The sequence below is a fragment of the Mixophyes fleayi genome, chromosome 2 (assembly GCF_038048845.1).
Source record: "Mixophyes fleayi isolate aMixFle1 chromosome 2, aMixFle1.hap1, whole genome shotgun sequence".
Classification (NCBI taxonomy): domain Eukaryota; kingdom Metazoa; phylum Chordata; class Amphibia; order Anura; family Limnodynastidae; genus Mixophyes; species Mixophyes fleayi.
The window spans coordinates 348,736,676-348,751,437 of NC_134403.1; the positions used below are offsets into that span (position 1 = coordinate 348,736,676).

Consider the following 14,762-nt stretch of genomic DNA (forward strand, 5'->3'; position numbering starts at 1 on the left):
ATTGACTTATGCTAGTCCCTCCATTTTGCCCCTCTTCTTGTGACCTAGACTCTGGCTTCATTTTTACCATGTACCTGCTCAATCCCTGGCATTGTACATTTTCCAGCTTCTGACCCCTGGCCTGTCCGACCCCCCATTTGCCTGTTTATCTACACTGATTGTACTAACGACTGAAAGAAAAAAGTCCTGATCAGCATGCTGATTCATGCGTACACACCATACATGTTTTAAAGATTTACCCTCAGATCTGTGCTCTTCAAATGTTATAACCGTTGGCTGAAAAGATCATGAGTCTGTAAACTCTATGGAGATCCTGATCGTGAGTACATACACACTGCAGGATTGGAATAACATTGTTCCATAGTTAAAGAAGATTTTATGTTCTGTTGAACAATCAAATGAAACAACAATCAGTGCTTTGGAATGACTGAATTTCACCGTGCAAGTGGACACACTAATGCTATATTGGGCCAAGCGGTAATTTATCGGTGTGTTTGGCCCGATAAATTAGTTGAAAAACATGTAATGTGTATCCAGCCTTACAGAGTTACCAATAAAGACATTCTGTTTTAATTGCCATAGTATTGCCATAGTATTCATGCTAGGAATCCTGACAAGATTAAGTGTTTGCATCATTTGGCTGTATTTCATCTTTGGTCATCACATGCCCCAAATATACAATATTTCCTGGAGTACGTGACATTAGCTTGACTTTAGTTGCAAGCCATGTTCTGTAAGTCTTTTAAAGACTACATCAAAGTGTTTAAGGTGTTCTTTTGAAAGATGTGAAAACTATTATAAGATCATCTACATAGATAAGGATCAATTCAAATTCCAAATCTTCCAAGAAGTGCTCAATGAGTCTTGGAAAGGTCAGTAAGTCATTAGTAAAGCCAAAAGCCATACAAATGAACTCAAACAATTGCATGGAAGTTATAAATGCTTTTTTTGCTTGATCTTCCTAGCTGATAGGGAACTTGCAAGTAGCCATTAGTTTGAGTGTAATTAAGAACTTGATATACAAAGCTATTACCCATTCTGGATAGTGTCAGGTGCCATCCCTGTTCTCCTCTCCTCTGCAGGGACGACTGCCTGTATCTGATACTCTTGTGACTGGTTGCCAAGCAGATAAATCCAAACCTCCTTGCAGGAGTCTCTGGCAAAGACCAGCGGTGCGTTAGACTCTGTGCCTCCTATTGCAGCAGTGTCTATTTCAGGAAGTAGGTATCTTCTATTCTCCTGCCCATTACATAGTGACAGGAAGAGTATAAGCATCCATCCTGGGGCAGGTGTTGAGTTTTATGTAATGTAAAAATCTCAAAGAGCCATCTTCATTAAAAACATAATGAGATTAACTTAAGGGTGCTTACGCTCATGAATTATCTTGTTTCCCAACATTTGTTTTATCTCTTGATACAAAGCAGATAGGATATATCAATACCTCTTCTACTGTTTGGATTTTATAAGACATACTGGTAGTATAGCCAAAGTCATGCTTATTCCTGGCAAAGATATGTTGATGTTTTAACACCAATTCTCTTTGTCGCCAGTCAACCCTTGTTTCTCAAAGCCAAGCGTTTGCAGGAGACCTCAAAATTCCACTCAAGGGTAAGGTTCTGAAAATTGTCATATTCCATTAACTACTATTTTAACAGCTCTGGCAAAGATCTAAGATTGACAAATTACTTAGTCCTTGAAGGACTTAGCTTCCTTTACCTTCAACAAACCTCAAACCACAATGACTTCAGAATTTGTCGAATACAAATTCACCTGCTGTATTGAATTTCAGCATTCTGCAACCACTCAGTTTTTGTCAAGTGGAACTCATATGGTGCTATTGTAAGGGACTAAACAGAACAATTGAATAATTTTTGCTCAGGAGTCTTTGCAATGCATGTTGAATAAAAATTTTAATAACATTAATATCAACAATTTGTAACTGTCTGGAGACTGGAAAGGAATGCAGACCAAGATAGGTTCACCAGAACCAGAATGGTCAGGGGTAGCCAAATTCGGTAAAGAATAATGCAGATCAGTACAAATGGATTGAGTCAGAGGTGAAGTCGAGGACAAGCTGATAACGGTACACATATAAAGGATGGCTGAAGGTAGACAACAGTAACTAGATTACTGTGTAGGAACATAATAATCTGTCAAGGAGTATAGTTCAGGGCCTGGTTTATATAGGAAGCCAGGAGGCAGAGCTTTAACATACTAGAGCATTAGGTAACTGTTAGAATGAGCTGAACACAAGGCAAAAGCAAAGAGCTGTCCAACAGTTAGAATAGCTCAGTCAGCACAGCAGAAGTCTCCAGAGGCAGGAGTTTGAGCTTTAATCCTGACACAATTACATGGTATGTTAAGAATCTCATTCTTCTACAAATATAATGCCCTTAGGTGTGAGTTTTTCCACACATCTCAATTTACATCCAAATAATACTCACCACTGCATTGGGTAAATTAATAGCTGTGGCTAAAGTGACCCAAACAATTATAGTACTATCAAAAGTCTTTGGATAATTTTTCAAGAAAGTCTTCAGTCAATGAATTGTCCACTGATATTGGGACACTTCCTCACCAAAGTGTTATTCTGGAGCTTTTATTAATCTGGTCTCTCACTTTTTGACTCTCAACCATGGTAATAGTTTGTTTTAAACATCACCACCACCACCATTTATTTATATAGAACCACTAATTCTGCAGCGCTGTACAAAGAACTCACATCAGTCCCTGCCCCATTGGGGCTTACAGTCTAAATTCCCTAACACACACATACACGCACATAGACACACAAACTAGGGTCAATTTGTTAGCAACCAATAAACTTACCAGTATGTTTTTGGAGTGTGGGAGGAAACCGGAGCACCCGGAGAAAACCCATGCAAGTACGGGGATAACATACAAACTCCTCACAGATAAAGCCATGGTCATGAATTGAACTCATGACCCCAGTCCTGTCAGACCTCAATCTTTCCTATTTTTCTCATTCATTCTACTGTGAGCCAAAAAATTTTTCCTACTTACTTAACTCCTACGTCCACCTTTACAGAATTTCTTCTATTTCTCCTCCCTTTGTGATTTCAATTATTGTCAAACATTGGTATTCTGCCTGGTAGTTCATTCTCATTGCCACATGAGTATTTTTTAATGTCTTAAAGTTTTCAAATGTAACAAAACAGAAACATCAAAAAGAGCAAGATATACAGTATATACATAGAGAAATCCCAACAACAACATCCTTAAAAACATTAAAGCAAATTTGCCAATATGGAATAACAATTACCAAGAACAGAGAGGGCTGCATGTTGAGAAGGTGTATACAAGAATGTAATGGTAAAAGGGAGAGGGAAGGAAAAATAGGGTGGGTTAAAGGGGGTGAGGTTGAGCCCCCGGGGGCCTGACAATTCACTAAAACACAAATGCCCTAGAAAAAACCTTCAAAAACTGCCATATGACATTTTGTTGTCACAGGCGCTGAGTGATTGACAGAAAGGGTAACCCTGGAGACTGGTGCAAAGCCACAATTTTTCTATTCAAATGTAGGTGTAAACTTATGGCTGCAAAATGACAGTCTTAATTGTATATTTTGAGTACCTATAGATCAGACCAATAAGGCACTTTGTAAATGAGGTCTAGTAGAAACTAGCATTTTGAGATTGCAACTTGAATGCTATGTCTTCATGGTGTCACTGGTTATAGTAAATTGATTGGTTGCATTTTCACATTTTTATGACTATTGCTATAGCCCGCAAAATTGCTTGATTCACTGTATATAGATAAAAGGTGTAGAATTTGGAATCCGTTTTTTATTTACAACTGTACTGAAGAGCTATGCTTACATGACTGTTTATTAGTAGATAACAATCATCATTAATGTAAACCGACAAGTTCTTCCTTTTATCATGACAAGGACTATTTCATCGTATGTCCGGGTTTCACTGGGCTTCATTTAGTGTAGTTGGCCAATGCCAGCACAGTAATTGGCTGACTAGTTTTTTCTTCCTGTCTGGTTTGTTCTGATCAGATCAGTTTCTGATTAGGCAAGTTATATACTACGACGACAATCTGCTGGCCAAGTAAGCATTTAACAACTATGATCATTACCAGAATCTTCCAGCTATGATCATGATCATATGACCACATCATGATCTTCCATGTATCCAGAGGGAACTATAATTGTTTTCACAAACAGAATCTATTTGGCTATTTATACATTACATGCAGGGATGGTCACTATCCCTTGGTCTAGCAGTGAGAGCAGCTTAGTAATCTGGATCAATTCGATATAAACAACTCATTTTTTGTAAGACTTGATTTATGTTATGTATATATATATATATATATATATATATATTGTGGCAAGAGCCCGCTACTGCAGAAGCACACGCGTACAACTTCTTCCTTTTTATGGTTCTTTATTGTCAGGATGGTAATAATGTTTTGACACCGTATACTTGCACAGCAATTATGGAGACCCTCAACGCTTACTATACATAGTCCAGCTCTCTGTCCAGATCAGCCAGCTAGCCCAGCGTTGATCTCCCTGAACAATGAAACAAGCAGGGTTTTATACCTGACACTCCTCCCACAGGCCTAGCTTGATGGACAGGTGACACACCCACCTTCTCTTTAAAAGGAAACGCCTGGCTCTGTTTAGACTATCAGACCCACCCTGTCTGTTTGCTGAGAGGAAGCAGCTTTTTAATCATGTAAGTAAACCAATTTTAAACTACACATATGTTTTTACCTGGTTTAATCTCCACCTAGGTACATAACTGTGCCAATGTTTTATTCTACTTCCCTGCTTTCTCTGCATATTGCCAGCTAAATGCCTCCTTTTGTTACAATATGTATATATATATATATATATATATATATATATATATATATATATATATATATATGTATATGTGAGTGTTATTGAATGCGAAAAAACTATTGATTAATATATTTGGTCATATAGTGTGACATTAAGGTTGTATGTGTTTATTTATTTATTTATTTATTTATTTATTTATGCATACAGGGGACAATATACATTTTTTTCAGTACAATCAACCAGCTCCAGTTAAAAGAAATATATAATTGGACAAAAAAAAATCTTAATAGCTAATCTACAAGGTTTTGTTTTGTTTTGAACTTAATTTGTGAGTCAATGCATTTTCAAGATAACATAAGCAAACAATAAAATATGCAAATGTTTTATGTAAAGATTTATGTTAAGATTTACTTGTTTTGTTCCATTATTTATGATTAAAAAGTACAGACTGGCAAGTATTGTTCCTAGATGCATTCAATGGGATGACAATTTACAATAACATAGTAGAATGTATAGAAGATTAGCTAGAGAAAATGCATTATGCATATACTTACAGTGCAACACACAAACATGTCACGTATAAAAAAGAGAAAATGTTAAGTATGGAGATGCAATGACAAAGAAAAATGGCAAGTACCTACAACTCCTTACATGATGTCTTCTTAGAGAGAATAATTTAGCCATAGAAAAGAAGTGAAAATGTTTCAAAGTTTTGATGAAACACATATTCCAGAAGCTTGTTCTCCATTCTGAAGCTTTCAAAATAAAGGCAGCTATACAAGTTATAGGGTTGCCATTGAAAGCAATGAGCTAAGATAAGATAGTTGAGGTTTTTATTTGCTAATTAGAGATGGCAAATTAATCATCCAGCCATTGAGCCAATTAGCGTTGTTTTGTCATTTCCTTTTTCTTGCTCTGTACCGGCACTCTGACAAGAGTTTGCTGTACATTAGATTTCAATTTTGAAATTTTTACAATTATATACATATATATGTATATATAAATGTGTGTTTTTTTTATTTACATGACAAACTTTTGACATTTTATATGCAATTATTACAGATTTTCTCTCTCCTCATAGAGATTTTAGTGGTGATGGAATTATTTCTTTGTGTGCACTTCCGCAGAAAAATAAAAAAGCACATGCCGAAAACACAATTTGCGGCCAGCTCAATGCGACCCCCTTTGTTTTTAGGTATTGAGTTTTTACTATGTGCTTTTTTGAAATTATGCCATCTGTTTTCTAAGCCAATTCCATGTATTTCACATATCAATTCTGTCGTATTTTTAATAGTAGCTTAAAGAGACATTCTACAGATAGGGCAGCTTTTTCTATTTTTTCATATTGCTTTAAAATAATCCTACCTTTGTAAATAACACTTTTTTTTATCACTTTATTGTTTATCTTTGAGCCGCAGAAGGATTTATTTTACTTGTTATTTACAAATTGAATCTTTCCACACATCTATTTTACAAAAGAGTCAGTTTGGACAATATTATTGTAGCAACATTGTTTTAGTCACATATTTATGTGTTAATTACTTTTCCTTCAGTAAATACCTGTCTTTGCCTTCATCATCATCATCATCATCAGCTATTTATATAGCTCCACTAATTCCGCAGCACTGTACAGAGAACTTGCTCACATCAGTCCCTGCCCCATTGGAGCTTACAGTCTAAATTTCCCAACATACACATACAGACACAGACCAAGGGAGCCTAAGGTCAATTTGATAGCAGCCAATTAACCTATCTAGTATATTTTTGGAGTGCGGGAGGAAACCGGAGCACCTAGAGGAAACTCACGCAAACACAGGGAGAACATACACACTCCACACAGATAAGGCCATGGTCGGGAATCAAACTCATGACCTCAGTGCTGTGAGGCAGAAGTGCTAACCCCATAAACCTAGTTATATTCCATGCAAAGCACAGAAGGCAGACAGATTCAAGAGACAATTTAAACATTTAAAAAGCTCTATTAAAGAGTAACTACAATATATAAGACTTCCAGTTGCACATTTATGGGGGGGTCCCCCATTGCCCATAAACCCCCCTTCCATACATGAATCACATTTAACAGTGCACTTGTCACTAGCACACATTTGAACGGTCTCTATAGAGTGGTCTATGTCAGCAGACAGTCTCTGCCCAGCGATTGCATAGTACTATACTTTGCAATTGCTTCTTGTCAGTGTGAACAGACCAGAGCAAAAATACGTACTACTGAACCAGCGCCGAGCTTGAATCCCCAAAATACTTATACTCCACAGGTGAGGGGAGCAGCTGGGAAAAGAGAACACATGGGTAACTGGACTCAACACTAGGGGGCCTAATACTTGTATCAAGAGCTTGCACTCCTTGACTACATGTTATAAAAGGAGGTTTGGGTATACAGCTGTTACTTCTCTTATAGAGTGAATTGTGAGCTTGTGTATATTACAGAGCTAGGCAGCCTGTGGCTCTTCATGTTTTATGGAGTTCCCAGCATGCCTTTGTTGGCAAGGGAGATCCACGGGTTGTCTGCCTCTTGTGGTATGCTGAATAGTCTATCTACATAATAGTATAATAATGTATAATGAAGTACAGATTTTCATGTTTTCATATTTTTTCCTCTGATTGAAATAGACGCACTTTGTGTGTCACGCAGGTGTACAAATATTTCTCAGGGACTTTTAAAAAGCCCTTATTACATAGCCAAGCACTCAAGATGAATAATCACAAAAGAGGGTCTGTTGCAGCACGATTATTTTGCTTTCCACTGACATCAAGGATTTGGAAACATCCTTCGCCAGAAATGTTGCAATTTATTACAAGAAAAGTAATTAAATATGGTACACTAATTGCCAGCATTTGAAACACTTCTCTTTTAATGAAGATTTCCACCCACAAATTTTATTTTACAGATTAACTGCCTTCATAATTAGCAAAACCATGGGGAACTGGGATCAGCAACACTGCATTTCCAGAGATCCTGACCTATGCCTCTGGTCACTTCTTCAGTACTAACACCCTGGAGAAGTTTGAATGAAATGCCATTGTTATCCTAAAACTGCACTACCTGCACTCATAGATATTATAAGTAGACCAATTTTGTACCTTCAAATCATTGTTGAGGTGCAAGGGAAAGAGGAAAATGTGCAGAGAAATTGGGAGTTGGGGGAGTGTGTCTTGGCTCAACTCTAAATCTCAGTGTAAACTGAAAGCTGTCCAGTATGTGTGTGCTACATACAAACAGAGGCAATATTTCCCTACATGCAAAAAAAAATTGCATTTGCACCCTAGCGTCACGTTATGGTTTGCCCTGGTGCAACTTTGACCCTTTAGCTATATTTGTACCTAACTCTAAGGTCCTGTACCCTTGGGCTGAGAACTATATTTATACTAAGAGATTTCTGTGGTGCATAATTTACACTTATTGATAGCATATGCATTGTGACTGAGGGCTGTGAATTAATACTACAATATACACTTCATCTTTGGGTTTTTGGATACATGTTATGCATTTTGCCTGTGGGCTGAGAACGGTGTAAGAATGTGACTAAGGGCAACACAGAATATTTATTAGTACAATATTATATGCTATGCATTAATATTTCAAGCTAAATTGTATTTGTGGATTCAAATTCATTTTTTGTTGTTGATATTTTGCATTCTTTTTACAATACCTGATTTTATAAGTTGTACAATATGACTTGTATAGAAGTAGACTTTAGATGAACACTATCATTTTGTGCAAGTTTGCAGCACCAGTTACTACAATCATGGAAGAAGAAATAAGTTCAAAAGAATGAACTAATAAGGTAACCAGTAAAACTGAGGCAAAGATAACAGCATTCAGAACCCCAAAAACACACTGGGCCAAAGTTGAGTTAAATGTGAAAGCATAAGTTTTGAGCACATATAAATTGTGACTGAGAATTTACATTTCTAAAGGTGTATTTGGAACTGCATATGGAACTTCAAATCTCGCATATAACATTGTCCATCACAGTTTTGAAGAGTGTATTTTACACAAGGCAAATGGACTTCCTCAATATGAAACCCATTGTGTGTAGACAAGGCAAATGGCAGAGAGGCAGCTATATAAAGTCTAAGGCTTGGTACATACTACAGTGTTTTCAGCCTTTCAGCCAAATATAGGGTCAATCAAACGATAAAGTACCGTTCCGCCCAATATCACACTCCAGCAATGAACAAGGATCGTTCCAAAGCACTGATGATCGTTTGATTTAATTGCCCAGCAGAACTATAAGTCCTTTCAATCCTGCAGTGTGTATGGACTCACAATCAGGATCTCCATACAGTTTGTCATGATCTTTTCAGCCGACGGCTATGACAGTTAAAGAGCACAGATCTGAGGTTAAATCTTGTAAAACATGTATAGCGCTTAAGCATGAATCGGCATGTTAATCGGGACTTTTCTTTTTTTTTTCCAGTCATTGGTACCATCATTGTAGTTAACATATTGGTCTGAAAATTCTGTAGTGTGTACCCAGGAAGTGTAGCCATGAGAAGAACCTATATAAGGGTTGGGGGCAGTATTATATCCAGGGAATATCAATATAGTCTAAATATCTATTGCTTACCTGAGTTGAAGAATTAGGCTGCCATCGTTTGCTTTAGTTAATATGACAAATGTCCCATTTCCACTGGACAGTACAGGTGATGTTGTTTTTACATTCCTGCAATAAAACATGCAGCATTTTTGTTATATAATAAGGGATTAGACAATAGTACAAACATATTCTTTAATGCCAGAATCCAGTGTTGTCCAGTAACTTATTAGGTGGAGAGGGTTATTGTGCCAAGTACGGGGGACTGCACATGCAACAGTTTTATGCTAACTCTCTGTATGTGAGCACACAAACTACCAACACACATGAAGTCAATCACATTTTACAACCAGATTGTTCAATGTGTGATTTGATTAGATGTTAATAAGTCTGCCCTTTATCTTGCATGTACATGTCTCCAGTGATGTCATACAACGCGATTACATCAGACTCCATAAAAGTTGCAACAACTCCAAGCTGTTGTATTGTGGGAGATTTTACCACTAGGGAAGAAAACTTACAGTATTGGAGTGGAGATGATTAAAAAATAAAACTAAGACTCTCTAGTGCAGTGGTCAACAAACAGGGGTAAATTACCCCAAATGGGGTAAAAATTAAATTCCCGGGGGTAATGCTGCAGATTCACATACTGTCAGTTGGATTGTAGACCCCTTTAAATGTGAAATTGCTGTTGTGCCAGAAGAGCCTCAAGGGTTGGCAGAGGCACTTCTTGAGCTTCGGTGCAATAATGAATCACGTATTGCATTTGAAAACAAAGCAGATCTGTCATATTTTTGGATGTCAACAGCTGCAAAGGCATTCAAAATTGCACATGAGGAGGCAGTCAAAAAGTTGCTGCCTTTTGCAACAACCTACCTTTGTGAACAAGGATTTTCCACTCTAGCGAACATAAAAACAAAGCAGAGAAATCGATTGGACGCTGAAGACTGTATCAGAATTGCTCTGACATCAAAATGCCCCAATATTGATGGTCTCGTATCAAAAATGAAGCAACATACTTTCTCCAAAACCTGAAGTTTTGAAGTTGAAGCTTTCAAGGAAATTTTGAATAGATTCAATAAAATTTAGAATTCCAATAATTATAAATATACGATTTCCTTCCTTTCAAATCAAGGGGGTAATGTCAGCGTATCTAAATATATTTGGGGGTAAAAGGTAAAAAAGTTCCCTGACCCCTGCTCTAGTGCATGGTAAAACTCTGTAATCAAATTTAGTAACATACCTGTAAATACTTGGTGCAAAACAATTAGCATTATCCAATTGTCTTTTAATAGGCGAATTACAAAAATATAGCAAATGAAATAAATAGTGCACAATGCTCTATAAATATATAAAAAACGGATTATATATTTGTGGAATTAAAGGAAACAAGGCAAGTTTCCATCCCAGAATGAGTTAATTCGGATAAGACGTCTTACTTAATATATGGCCAGCCAATCAGGAGCAGTCCTTAATCCATGAGAGAGTGTGATACAGTGCGAGTTTCATCACAAAGGTGGGTGCTGTAATCAACCACTTGTGCAGGGGTAGATTCGATAGCACCTTTGTTTTTGAAAAGGTAATCAGAATTTGCCCAGAGCAAAGCTAGGGTTTTTGCATTGTTTTTAAACAGAATATAAAGCATTTATTTCACCCTGTTATATTAGTTAAGCAGTGACATAGAAACAATTCCCACTAAATATGGCAATTTTTACGCATCAGAATTCTGAATTCTAGAAAAACAAGAATTCTGTTTTTCAGGGGCATACATTCTGAAAAATCCATTCTGGAAAATCTGGAATATTTGGTAGCCTTTACCAATGCTGCAGTATGTCAGAGGAGAAACTGATGTCGTTCCCTGTAAATCCATGGCAAAACTATCCAAAATGGGATCATGCGGCTGCACTGGAGTACAGAAGTTCAAAGGGAATATCACAAAACGTAGATATATGTGAATACTTGGATCACCATCTCTTTGCTACATTAATTTTTCTCTACTGCTGCAGTTGCCCAATATAACCACTGCTATGAATGGGCTCAAGAAAAGGGACTGCATGCCTTCACTGTGGAAAGGGCCACACAAGCTCTGCGGGCTCCTTAGTCGGTGCATCTTCCCCTCCCATTGCACCCCCACTCCCACTAGTTTTTACCATAGCAGACAGGAGTTTGGGGTAGTACTCTCTGCTCCTCAGACTGGAAGTGTGGCGTGTGACATCATAGCCAAGCGTTACACTTCCAGCATAACAGTGGTGCTGGCCCTGCACTGAGGAAATAACGGCATTGTTGATCCCTTTCCTAAAAATCAGTGGTGTTTTCAAAGGAGTAACAATAACTGTAGCAACGCATGTGCCCGCCCCAGTGCTCAGCAGTGGTAGAAACAAAGACTTGCCAAGTCCCACGGCCCTGCTGCAGGGGCAAACGCAGGATTTGTAGAGGGGGGTTTCTATGCCAAGCCGCCAGTGGATGTGGCAAGCATGCATGGGGGCGTGGCTATAGTTTTAGACAGTGCTTGGCTGCTCTCCAACTCTTCCTATCCCAATAATATACATGGGCAATGCTGCCTGCACTACTGTTAGATACACGCAGCTCTCCCTTTTCAAGCAGAGCTGGGTGAAGTGGGGGCTGGGTCCAGCCATCTCAATTATACAGTGCCCCAAGCTTGGAGGGGGGTTTCAGGCACTAGGACCCCCCCTCGGTTTGCCTATGTGCTGTGTGGCACAAGCTTTGGACCTGTGTCCAAAACTTGCCAACAAGCGACAATCACTGTTCACTAGGTAGTGCAAACTGACCAATCAGAGCATTCCTTATTAGTCTGGTGTCCTGTGTATGGCTGCAAGAGGAAGCAGCATGGTCTTGGGAGAAAATTAAAGCAATGTGTTTGTATTATAAGACTGTATAAGGGCATTTTGGAGCTATACAGTAGCATTATCTAGTGATCTGGTATCACTATGAGGCTATATTGTGGCAAAATGGGGATATATGGAGATATTATATATGGCAGCATTATATATGATTGGGCATGGAAATGTACTGTATGTGCTTGACATTGGGTTCTATATAATATCAAGCCCAACTGTCAATATATACGTATATGGTCATTATTTTTTATATTATATACTATATATTTTTTGGTCATATTATGCAAACGGAATTACAAAAGTGGACAAAACAACCTACAGTCAATCAGATAATCAAAATGTTCACAGCAGCACATACTATTTCAGGATATGAGCTGATATTGTTAGAGGCAGTATCTGTGCACTTGTGTAATTGTGTAAGAGAGAACAGGACTGTATGTGACAGAGACAGTGTCATGATGTGAATAGGGCAAAGAGGTTAAGCAACAGGACCCCAGCATTTACAGTGTCTGCTATGTGCAAGAAAAACAAGTAAATAAACATTAAGTTCCTGTGGCTTAGAACTGTATAGTGGAAGAAGCAGGGTCCCCTGAACAGCACAGAGTAATCATTTGAGGCCTTTGTCAAACTGCACCTTTCTGGGATGCCTAACTTATGACCACTTAATTTTAAACAGTTGATATCACTGTTATCTGACCAGGAGCAAAGCCAGTAACCCAACACGTATTGCTTTGGAAATCTCCTGGTATTAATATCACAGATAGACCTAGATTTGCAGATTTCTGTAAAATGACACTTGAGACTTTAAATCATCAAATAAGAATGTATCTAGTTCACTGATAAGCATAAAGGAGCTTTACGCAATTATCTTTTCTACCTGCAGAGTTGAGGGACTGTTGCTGAATCTGTCATCATCTTTTTATGCTACAGCCACTGGCATTAGACTGTCTGTAAGATTTTTTTGTTACAAATAGCAGACATGAAATTTTTATGTACCAAGTAACAATATGTCAATTCCTGGTAACAGGGGCACTTTAAACAGTAAAATAATAATTATTTCTGCAGCTAGCTAAGTTTGGCAATCATTTATTTTAATAAATGCGATTAATTCTAAGTTGAGGGTATTATATGCAATTTTCGTATGTTGTAGTTCCTATTATGGGATGATTGCAGTAGAATTGGCGATTCACTGGCTTCTTAACCGTATAATAAATCCTATAGGGGTCAAGGTGTCTAGACGTTTAGGAGTTAGCGTGATGCTTCATTTCGCTTATAATGTGATCCTTTGATGTTATGTCTGCTTAATTTTAAGCTAATAGTGAACTTTAAATAGGTACTGGAGATTGGTTCTTCTTTTTTCTTTTTCTTTTTTTGTGATTTAGTTTTTCATTTTAGGTATTAATGTTAAAATTTTGATTATGTTTAATCTATGTAACATTTTGAATGAGGTGTTTTAATGCTTAAATGTATTTGAGATGATGCAGAGTCAACTAAGGTGTTTGAGAAGTCCGGACCTAAAATAAGGGTTAATTGACTGCCGGTTATACCCACATCTTTTGAGATATTTTTCTCTATATAATGATCATGGGGAGACTTACTGGGTAGTTTTGAGAAAGTCCCGTTGATGGGACGAAACGCGTCAGAGGCGGTTATCTCTCCCGACAGCAATGGCTTTTTTATTTTTCATTGAAGCCAGGAACCTTCCTGCAGCAGGAACTACTATTTGTCTTACTAAGTTCCTGGATGACAGGAATTGGAAAGTACACTTACTGGAATGCATGGCTAACCGGCGGAATGCACACCTAAAATAGTGAGTAACCGGAGAATTTTTACAGCAGTGACGTCCGCAAGATCTACCGTGAGCCGTGTTCTCATTCCCTCCGGAGGGTTATATTTTATTTTGCTTTTACAGGTAAGAAACTTTTTAATTATTTCTCCTGCTGGGAACTATTTCTGAACATACATTGTGCTGCTTTGGGTAAACCTTTTTATCTGTCATAAGTTTAGTCTGTGGAAGACTTCCTAACTGAAGTTCAACTCCCATTGAGTGCGTTTCTCTGTATGTCTATTACCATCTGAGGATTTCTGGGATCCTCTAATTATTTCTACGGAGAGCTCTAAAAGAGATATTATTGGACTTTAGATTGGAATGACTATATAATTTACGCCCCTTACGCAAAAGAGCTTTGATTAGTGGCTGGACCATTGGCCTATTATGACATTTTAGTTAATAGGATATTTGCATACTGTTTTTGTGTTATGTATTACATTTTAGATCAAACCAATCTCTTTTACCTTTGCTTATTATTTTTTATTTCGCACACTATTATCTGAGTGATTGGCTAATTTCCTCAGCGCCATTATTTCCAGGTATTCTCACATTTTCAATTAAATCAGATTGAATAAGATATATGTTTGGACACCTCAGAGAATCTATCACTTCTGCTCTGCTTGAGTGGCTAGATGGTTTACAACTTTGGGGCTTCAAACTCCTCTGAGATCCTTATCTATCCCAGGCCTGGCTAGCTT

The 14,762-nt window shown here is 37.7% G+C and overlaps 1 protein-coding gene across 1 annotated transcript in view; it reads right to left on the reverse strand.

Annotated features, from left to right (window-relative positions):
- The window catches only part of TMPRSS15 (transmembrane serine protease 15), a 224,362-nt gene that overhangs the window by 36,695 nt on the left and 172,905 nt on the right, over positions 1-14,762 (reverse strand). Inside the window, exon 19 of the mRNA XM_075197836.1 lies at positions 9,409-9,504. Coding sequence (XP_075053937.1) covers positions 9,409-9,504 — 96 coding nt within the window. The remainder of the gene's footprint in view (positions 1-9,408; positions 9,505-14,762) is intronic.